The sequence below is a fragment of the Phyllostomus discolor genome, chromosome 4, assembly GCF_004126475.2.
Source record: "Phyllostomus discolor isolate MPI-MPIP mPhyDis1 chromosome 4, mPhyDis1.pri.v3, whole genome shotgun sequence".
In the NCBI taxonomy this organism is placed as follows: domain Eukaryota; kingdom Metazoa; phylum Chordata; class Mammalia; order Chiroptera; family Phyllostomidae; genus Phyllostomus; species Phyllostomus discolor.
In genome coordinates this window covers 75802331-75812747 of record NC_040906.2, presented here as the reverse complement: position 1 = coordinate 75812747, position 10417 = coordinate 75802331, and the positions used below count along the sequence as shown (strand labels likewise).

The 10417-nt window shown below is 34.2% G+C and overlaps 1 protein-coding gene across 16 annotated transcripts in view; it reads right to left on the bottom strand.

Annotated features, from left to right (window-relative positions):
* Window positions 1-382: 382 nt before the first annotated feature.
* The window catches only part of GTDC1 (glycosyltransferase like domain containing 1), a 388750-nt gene continuing 378715 nt past the window's right edge, over window positions 383-10417 (bottom strand). For 15 of the 16 annotated variants that reach the window (XM_036023527.1, XM_036023526.1, XM_036023525.1 and 12 more), the window contains 3 exons: window positions 7220-7290; window positions 6429-6520; window positions 383-1494 (listed from right to left, as the gene is read on the bottom strand). In XM_036023527.1, the coding sequence (XP_035879420.1) occupies window positions 1411-1494; window positions 6429-6520; window positions 7220-7290 (247 nt within the window). In that variant the 3' untranslated portion in view covers window positions 383-1410. Of the gene's footprint in view, window positions 1495-6428; window positions 6521-7219; window positions 7291-10417 lie in introns of those variants that run through there. The other variant, XM_036023537.1, reaches the window with a different exon arrangement.

Here is a 10417-nt window from a genome sequence, read left to right as displayed (position 1 = left end):
CTCCTCTACACAGGGTGCCTGCTAGAAGGCTCAGGGCCCTGGTCTACCCTCCTCTCCCTGGCTGCTCCTCATGCTGCAGTGTATAAAAGTAACTCATTTCAAAAGCTAGGAAAGTTACAATTTACCTGCCAGTAAACAGAAGATGGTTTATCAACAGACTTTACCTTAATGACTACAAATGTTTACCTCCTGCTTTCCAGAATGCAAAGAAAATCTTGGAAATGTCATAATATCTTACAAACATTTGCAAAACAGATCCTTGTTCATCCGGAAAAGAAACAATTGTATTCGTTGTCTCTTGACACAAGGAAAGTGTTTAGTGAGAAACATACCGATAGATGTACACACTTACATGTAAATGAAGTATTTTAATTAAAAATGGCAGAGGGCACTTTATTAAAAATTTATTTTATAATCTAACTGTTCAAAACATCTTTACATCCACAAATACAGCAGCATGACTATTGGAATGTAAGTGATTTGTCTTGAAAATGTTACATTTGTAGCTGAATCCAAATATTTTCAAGAAATATTTATATCAAAAGTACTGGTTTTGTTAGAAGTATTTTCATTTCTCTATTTTTACCCATGAAAAAAAACAAGTATCTCAGTGTTCATTTTATGGGTAAGATGGCCCCACTCAGGGTATTTCCCATGTTTGTCCAAATTACAGCTGTTTATCTTGCAACTTTCTTTAAGATAAATTAAATGCAAATGTAACTCTGTGAATCATGGAAATACCTGCCAGACCCCTTATTAATACCTTCACTTAAAAATGCCTGTGCCAGAGAGTCATTAATTTGCTAAAAGGAAAGTGCTAAACCAGCCCTTTGCCACAAACAGTTCTGAGATGGCTGCCCAATTAGTCCCATAGCATTCCGGTCCTCCTTTCAGACCCCGTGGCCCTCTGGGGGCACAAGACAGCTCCGGTGATAACCTGGCAACCCAGGTAGAAACCCAGCCAAGTGTGAGTGTTTGAAGCTGCAGTTTGGCTGCCATCATGTCGGCAAAGAGAAAGAATTCAGGCACCATGTCATCCAGTACAAAGGATAAAAACGGATTCCACCGGAAATTCAATGTGGCACCACATATGGGATACATGAGTGCGGTTATACAACAGGCCACATATTTTTTTTGAACAGTCTCCTCCATGTGATGCCGAGGACATGTGTAACCATCATAACGTCTCTAGGAATCTGTATTTAATTTGAGTTGGGGTGGTGGCAGGGATTGGAGATCTGAAGCCGCCACAGGTTTGTGGCAGATGGCTCTGTGTCAGCTATGACAAGCAGCCAGGCTCAGCTTCCTCTGCAGATTTTCTGTTCTCTCTGATCAGGTAAATATGGGCACACTCTGGAAAGTTCTACAGATTCTGCCTTAGGCTGCAAGTTTGTGACTTAGCCCCATCTGTCACAAATCTTCCTTTGGTTCTGTTGTAAGCAGAGACCTGAATTTACCATGTAGGGCTGCCCACGAAAAAGGATTCATGTCACCCTGTAAGAGGAAGGGAGAGAAGAGAAAGCAATGAAGAGGCATTAACGACTGAAAGGCTGAAGTATGCTGACAATTCATACTGCAAATTTGCATAACTGACATCAATTCGATTTCAAAAAGCCACCAAGTAAATGGTTCTCGAGTTTTATCACCTCGGGAAATCCCAGTTTCTGATTGGTTTCAAGTATAACTATTTTCAACCACAGGAGAAAGCTCTAGTTTTTTGTTTGTTTTTTCTTTTGTTTTTGTTTTTTTTTTGTTTATTTTTTGCAAATGGGTACACTCTGCTGCACATATACTTCCTGGTTTATGTTATGGATAACAGCTATTAGGAGTTGATCATCCAACTTTTAACTTTTATAAACATAAAATATACATGTTTTTGCTATTGTGAATTTTACTTTTAGGTGGTAAAGGGACATGAGAAATGCCATTCCAATTACATGCAATTTACAAAGCTCTTCAAGTTCACTAAAAGGTTTATTCTCATTATTTCATTACAGCTATACCTCAGGGGGAAAATGCTATTAAGAATTAAGAAAAAAAAAGTCTTCCAAGTTTACAGATGAATCATACAGAGGCTAGGAAGTTCACCTAGAGCTAGGCTGCAAATGAGTAGCAGAGAAGGACAAGAATTCCAAGTTCCTAACTGATCTGAATCACTCAAAGTATATCTGTTGTGCTAAAGAATTTTAGTTTTGTTTTACTTAGACAAATCAAAGCAAAACCAATACAAATAAAATCAAGGAAGGAAGTGAAGTATGAGAGAGGGAAGGGGGGGGAGGGGAGGGAGGGGCAGGGAGGGAGACTGACACTGAGAATTTGCCTTAAATTATGCTGGTGCTGTTGAGAGAGTTTAGAAGTTCTAAAAATGTCACAAGCTTTTAAGTTTTCATTTTTAAGGAAAATGTAATGACTTTGGAGGGCTGTTAATATTAATGAGCAACACTTTGTTCACATGTACAGTATAAGCTCACACTGAAAGGGGACTATAAAGTGCCCAGTCTCTTGAGGGAAACTTAAAATGCCTTGGTTATGGTTCGGGTGGGTATGGCTGATACAATTAAGACAACCACAAATAACTTTTCTGGGCACTGAGTCTGAACGATAAGCTTAATTATTGTTTGGATTCGCTTTTAGGCAGAAATTGGAAATTCTCTTCTTCTCTGAATAACAGCAGGTTACAAAGATTTCTAGATTGTTAAAGAATTTGAACAGGACAAAATAAAAATCAATAGCTGTCACCTGAAAAATCTTAAGAAACTACAGGTCACTTTTGTAAGGCACAAGAAAAAATGACACCTCTTTTTTTCCCCACACACAAAATATTGCTCAATTTGTAAGTAAAAGTAATGCAGGATAGAACAGGTATTGAAAAGGAATACACTTCAGTCTGGGAAGTACCAACTTACACTGCCCTAGTTGTACTCTTTTGCTATTTTCAATACTGGTAACAAGGAAATGTACACTTTTTTTTTTGTAAAGCATTTTAAAACAAAATGATCAGAAGTTTTCTAAAAGCATAGTGCTGATTTAAAATCACTGTTGGAAATTGTTGAGAATTCAGAAAGTGATTTCTCATAGTAAAACTAAGGCAAACATGTATACAACTTCATGGTAGTAAACTTGCTCAGTTATAAAATGAAGAACAGTTGTTAGTGTAAGAAGTCAACCCTTGCCTAATTATTTTATGATTACTCCTAGAATCTCGTGCTCAAGTAAGGCTTGGGAGTCATAAAGAGCTCCCGTTTTGTCTATGTGACAAGCATGTGGCTGAAGTGTCTCACCTACTGAGAAAAGGAAATGTCCTGAAAGTACAAGAAAGCTGCAGTCACTGACTAAATGAGGATGTAAACTTTTAAAGAAATAGTTTTAGCTTTTTAAAATTTAAAAAATAAGTAAGAAACATTTAGTTTCTGCATGCACTGGATTTCTCTTCAGAAAAATGTGAGACACAAAGAGGGTGTGGGGAGAGGACACTGCACGAACATGAAGAATTTAAACATTTCAAGTCTGAAACCATTTCAGGTGAGAAGTTTTGGGCACAGTGTTTATAGTAGAAAGTCACTTTAAGAAAAAAAAAAGTATGAGATTCTGTTCCTGCTTTTCAGTTACTAGCATTCTGTTTCAAATCCTGCTTTAAGTTATAGCCCCCAAACTCTCATATTGAAATTATAATGTCTCATGTGAGAAGAAAGCCAAGTGTTAGTCGCCTTATTCTAGTCATTACATTTCTAAGTGTGAATCCGTATGAAAAATCCTATCCTAAAGTGAACTCCATATGAAAAGCCGTTGAGATGATTTTAAAATGTAAACTTTTAACCAAAAAAAAAAGTAAGGTGTAAAAATGTAAAAGGAGCAAATTAAAAAATTCAGTGACATTCTATCCTTTTAGATCTTAGAAGCATATGTTTTATAAAAGCAGAGTAGCACTGTCCTAAGGAACAAATCTAATGAAAAAACCCTCAACATTCTCTTCACAGTCCACAAAAGACTCTTCCATTGTATAAGAAAAATAGGTAAAAAGCCACCTTGGGGGAAATAATTCTCTGGTATTTAGTAAAGGCAAATGTTACCTGAAAATGTGAATATTCATAAAACAGATGTGAAAAAATATCGTAACTTATTATATCTTCATTATAAAGTTTTCAAAGGCATTCTTTCTCTCTTTTGGCTCTAAACCCTGTTACAACAACCAAACTAAGTCTGTAGGACTATATGTCATTTTTGCAGTTTCGCCTAACAATTGCATTCTCAAGCTCTTGATTACTTATAGTTCTTGGACCAATTTATTACCTTTGAGAATAATTTTTAGATAAATATCAAGTTCTGTGAATGAGAATGTATATGAAAATGCATAATGATTTATAAGAAAAAATCCATGGTAGAAAAAACCAAAATTCAACTATACATATACATTCTTGTAAATGCTTATTTATGAAATACTGGCTTATAAACTTTGAGATGGAGCATTTTAGGATGTACAGATATGTAAAAAGTAGTAACATGGAATAACATTTAAGGTGTATGTTGTCTTTTAAGCTGTCTGAGGAATAACTTGGTATATTAACAGCATACCACTAAGCTGACATTCTTTCTGAGTTTTCCCAGAAGTTGTTTGTAAGATAAATAATTACAGCTATGTTATGGCAGTAGCTGTATTAAATATTTCATCTGGAGATCTGTTTTCTTTTGTAACTAAAACCAACTTGTTGCAGTAACTTTTGAAATGGTTAAAGATCTGCAGATGCAAAATAAGAGGGTTAATAAGGCCTAACTTGAAGCAAAGTTAAAAACTGATAAATTTTGATGGTAGAAACAGAATTATCAGTACTTCACCATTCTCATGACAGAAAAAAAAGTTTATTTCTTTTTTTGTATCTATATGAGATGATGGATGATAAAAACTTATAGTGGTAATCACTTCACAATATATAAGTCGTCATGCTATATACCCAAAACAGAGCTGTATATCATTGTATCTCAATAAATGTAAAAAAAAATCACCAGAAAAGAAAAAAAATCAATAATCTGATGGTGAACTCACTGTAAATAGCTTGGTGTCATATGTAGAAAGTGAATCCATTTGTATTAATATTTATTATTCTATTTCTTCAATTTTTATAATCTGCACATTTTGATAGTCTGTCACATGGGAAACAACTTTATTAATATTTTATACAAAGAAGACCACTACTGAACTTGAAAAATTAGGAAATCTGAACGTAAACCTTGGAAGACTGTTTTCTCTGTGACGCCTCCTATGTATACGATCCAACCATATTGACTCAAGGAATAATACTGAAGCTGGAACTGTTCAGTCAGCATTTTAAACTATTATGAGCTACCTTCTGAACCATTGCCAAGTTAATAGACAATGAAAGATAATGAGCTTGAAATTGGGTGTTAAATTGCATTTTTGGTTCTCTCCCTTTTTCTTGAAGTTTAACTGTTTCCTGTAGAAACAGAGTCATGTTTTGATGTATCACTATTTATATATTTATTTTAGGTCACGAAAGGGAGAGGAGAGACACAGGAGGCAAACTGTATTTTATGTAGGAAGGTTACATATTAACATAGGAAAATTAAAATATGCTGGATTATAAAACTGCTAGATTATAAACTGTACTGAATTTATGGAAAATGAAGATGCTACATTCAAAGAATATAAAAAAAGTATATTACTCATGGCCTAGAGCCACCTTCAAAGCTCATAAAGCAGATTTATCCCAGTTCAATTACTTAGACATTTAGTAGGGCCTCTTTGTGTTGTTATTTCAACAATGTAAAATTCTTGATTCAAACAAGGGAAGAAAGATAATGAATAAAGGCACTAAATGATGATGCTATTTAAATTATGTCCTTTTTGCCTTTGCCATTCAGGGAGGAGTCTGTCAGTCTCAACCAAAACAAACTGAGGATTTCTCGTGTCATTTTATTAATCTGGGCAAAGAAAACATTTGATTCTTGAGAGTCATCTTTAAAATAGTTAAAAAATGAACACTAAACTTCACTAATGTCATTCACCTGAATTTTTGAGGATTGAGGATTTCACTATGATGGGAAGAAAGGCTTATATCCTCATTAGTCTAATTGTAGAATCTTTCCTTTACTTCCTTTTAAACTAATGAGTTACATTAATCCAGATTCATTTTTATAAGCCTCTCAGGGCTAAATGTAAAGGACAGTCATCTTAGAAAACAATAAATTTTAAAAAAGCATGTACCGTGCATTAAGTGCACGTATTTCATAAGACCTAGGTTAATACAACTGGCATCCAGTTTAATTAATCCTTGTTAGTGTAACAACTAATATCCCTCCCTAGCATGTTTCCCTTAAACATTAGTATGTTAATTAAATGTTTTTTTTTTAAGATTTTTTCTTTGTACTTCAATATGGCATTTACACTGTCTAAATCTCTTCTCAATAACTACCTTATAGAGATGTTTCCTTATAATATCAGGTCTCTTGCAGAAATTCTGGAGCCTTTTTGAAAGCTGTTCAGGTGTAGAATACAGATATTCAGCTGCAGGAAAAACAGATACATTTTTAATGAAACAAAAACCTCAAAGCACACACTTGATATTAGTCACTTTACTAATTAAAAATGCATATTGCTCTGTGCCGCCTCGTGTTTTACATTATTTAAGCATGATTTTATAAGGTTACCTCAGCTCACAAGGATGTTTAATGCTAAATAAGACTGTGTAGTTTTGCTGTTTAGACATCTCCTTTGGGTGATTAAAATACATTATTCTAACGTAACACGATGCATATGTGATATATTTAGTGATGAGATTCTTTTCAAAGAACTGGTACTATTGCTGTATGTACCCTGTACAACACTTGCATATTATTAACTAGTCAATTGTTTAAATAATTTGGTGTGACTTTCAGTCCTCAATTTTTCTCTTTGTATATCACTAAAAAAATCTGTAAGCAATTGCAGCAACACTGACCTACTTATAAAAATCCATCATTATGGGATGTGTATGCTAACAATGAAGAATGCTATTTGAAAACTTGCTTTTTTGTTATCTTAAAAGAACAGATGGTAAATATAAGCTTACTCTAATGTATTAAAACATAAAATTTTCCTTAACACTAACATGTTGACTTGCCAAATAAACAATTGCTCCCGCCTAAGTTTATTTTCAAACTTTCTCATTTAGCATGAATCATGTATTAAATCTCAACAAAGATGAAAGTACATTAAAGCAGCTACCTGGAAATATTTCAGGATACACCAAGTCTTTGGGACAAAGTGGGTAACAACCACAATACACAGCTTCCAACCTGAAGAGATTTTAGAGAGAAGATAAAGATGTGTTAGGAGGACATGCTGTCAGAGCCAGAAAGCAGTTTTGTTTGCCTGAGTTCACAGTCTGAGCCCAGAGTCAACTGGGACGATAAACGTGGTCGGCAATGCAAGCCTAAAAGCCAAAGTTGCTCTTTTAAAAGATTTTATTGATCATATATGAATTTCATAGAACAGAACCAACAGCATATGTTTTGTTCACTGAATTAATCAACGCACAGCTCTGCATTTTTTTTTGTTTTTAAAATGCTGTTTAACACATTTTATAATCAGCAGATAAACACATGTAACAACATGGTAAAGTATGGACAGCTTTTCTTAATAATGCTGCAAAGCCCCAGAATGTTCAGTTTTCAAAAATGTTTAAATAAAATAGCAAATACTTAGCTTTAACACCGTAGCAGTAGAATTGATAGAGGCACTTTTAAAAGCATCAGAAAAAATTTACAATATGTTGTGTTGGGGCATTTTCATTTTTTAGCTTGTGCTTCCAAACGACTTATTATGCAGAATGTAAAACTATTCCCCCATTTACTGAAAAAATGCTTGTGAAAGTTACCTTAATGAACATTTTGCTTTCTTGACTAATAATTCAGCTCTTTTTGCCTTTTATCAGAAAAGAATACTTTTGCTATTAAACGAAGAAACACGGAAGTTTCACTTTGTCAGGCTTTCCCCAAGGACCCCCATAGGAAGATTTTCCCTCACATCACAGCAGTGAGGGCAAAGCAGAGGGAAAGTGTTGCATCCTGATGGCTGTGTCAGCCTGCACTGTGGCTATCGATCTGACATAACAAACCCTAAAGACACCACTGTAATTTCTGCTGGCTAGGAATTATGCGGTGAAATTCAAAACACTTTGTAAATGTTTATTTTATGAGAAACTTGGAGTTGCATCCAGAATGTTGACCAAAAGCAGAATTTTATTTTAAACTGCATATTTTTGTCAACCCAAGAATAATTTGAAGTTATGTCAATGTTTACCTTGTTTACTTACAGTGACAAAGTACATGTAATTTAACCTGTTTTTTTCTTTTCTTTTTTTGTAATTTAAGTGTTTTTAAGTGGGTGTTGTGTTCCCTATTTTATTGTTAACTGAAACTAGTTTCAGTGAAAACATATTTACTTTGAGCTGCAAAGTTTAGAAAAATACTGAGTTCAGAGTTTTACTTGAGAACTGATAGAAGTTACAAAATAACACAGTGGAAAGGTACAGGACCTGCTTAGCAATGATTAATTTCAAAATCCAAACTAATATCCAACAATCTCTTCTCTACACACAGAGAGAACACATAGAAATTCTGATTGTAAGCACAGCTATAAACTGCTCTGTGACTGTGTTACAAGACACTCACAAAACTTTTGAGCATGTACACCAGAGATATTCTTTATGAACGAAAAGAAACTATGCACTTATCTGAAGATACTCAGTTTTAAAATGCAGTGCCAGTCGAAAAACAAATACATACAAACATTCTCTTATAATTACTTAAAAGAGTGAAGTCACAGGCATTTCAGAAAGTGCACATGTTATCTGCTTTTTAATAATGGATTTGAATCAGAGTGTGCTGTTCCCCGAAAGAGAGCTGCAGGCCAAGTCGCATGTTGAGTCATCGCATGAGCACGCACCATGCCATCCCCAAACCCTGCTAGTTAAAGCACAGTGCGAGAGCAGTGACACCGTTGGATTTAGGAAGAAAAAAATTTATACATTGGATTTCAACTTCTACTTGTCAATTATCTTATGTACTTATATTTCTAATTCCTCAAAAAACAATCACCACGTCTGGTTATCATTTTGACTTGTTAAAATATCAAACCTTACTCTATACATTATTTACATCAGGACTATGTTTTAAAATATATTGTATAGATCATAACATTTTAAAAGAAATTTATAAAATTCATTCTCATAAGTTTCTTATATTTTCTTTTGAAAAAACTATCATCTCCTGACAATAATACAATTATTCATCATTTCAATTCTTATGCACTACCAGTTAAATAATAAATAGGGTTCCAATTGATCTATTGTTAAAATGACTAGCAAATGACCTTTTTATTCCAATTAACAAATCATCTGCTAAATCTATGAATCTTAATATTCAGATCTATTCACTTCAATTCATACAATTTATCTGCAAATAGTTGTTGGGCTTTTGATTCTAAATATAATTAGCTGATAATTTTGCCTGGCTGAATTACTTTTCTGGAGGGCCTGCACAGGCTCTCAGCCGCATTATCTAGCAATAATGAATCTGATAGGTGAAATTTTTTACTGTAATGAGGATGAGACACAGTTGTGACACCTGAGTCTACTAATAACAGAAGACTGCTAATTATCGACAGCACTTTTTTGTGTGATGCAAGGAGAAAAAAAATCCCTCATTATTAAAAAATAAAAAGTTACAATTATAAGTGACACCGGAGGAGAGTAAATAAAATGGAGTGATTAAAACATTGCTGCTTTAAGGGTGTTTTTAATTAAGTGGAAATGCTAATGTTGTCATACTTAGCAGATGGGATTAAAATTAGTTATTGTAAGTAACTCATATTTTATGTTATGGTTTCCACAGCATGTCTACAAGATCTAAGAAAGTGATACATTCCATAAGACATTTTAAAAATGAAATTCTCATACTCTTTACAACTCATAATAATGAACATCATGAATAAACTATTGAAAAAAAATCCTGCCAAGGATTTTACCATAGTGACTTAACTAGCAAGGAATGTAGCCATAATGTACTGGACTGCTACAATCTCACTGATGGTATGCCTTTTGCTTTGCTGATTGTTGCATTCCCTATTTCATTCACACTCAACAAAAACAAAAGTTTGGTACTTGGGCATTTAGCCAGCATCAAATGTGGTGTCAAGAAGGTAGGGCCTGGATACAAGGAAAGATCGTGACCACCCACTAAGGTGATGTTCTAAACTAAAACAGAGGATGCATCATGTAACTGCAGATAAAAAGCTAATTGCACACTTTCTCCTACTTTATTTGTGTAAAATTTTCCATCTGCTACATCTAAAGATGTCTAAACTGTTAGTATCAAACCTGCATTCAGCTGCCAGCTGTGCACATTAAGGATTGCAAAACAC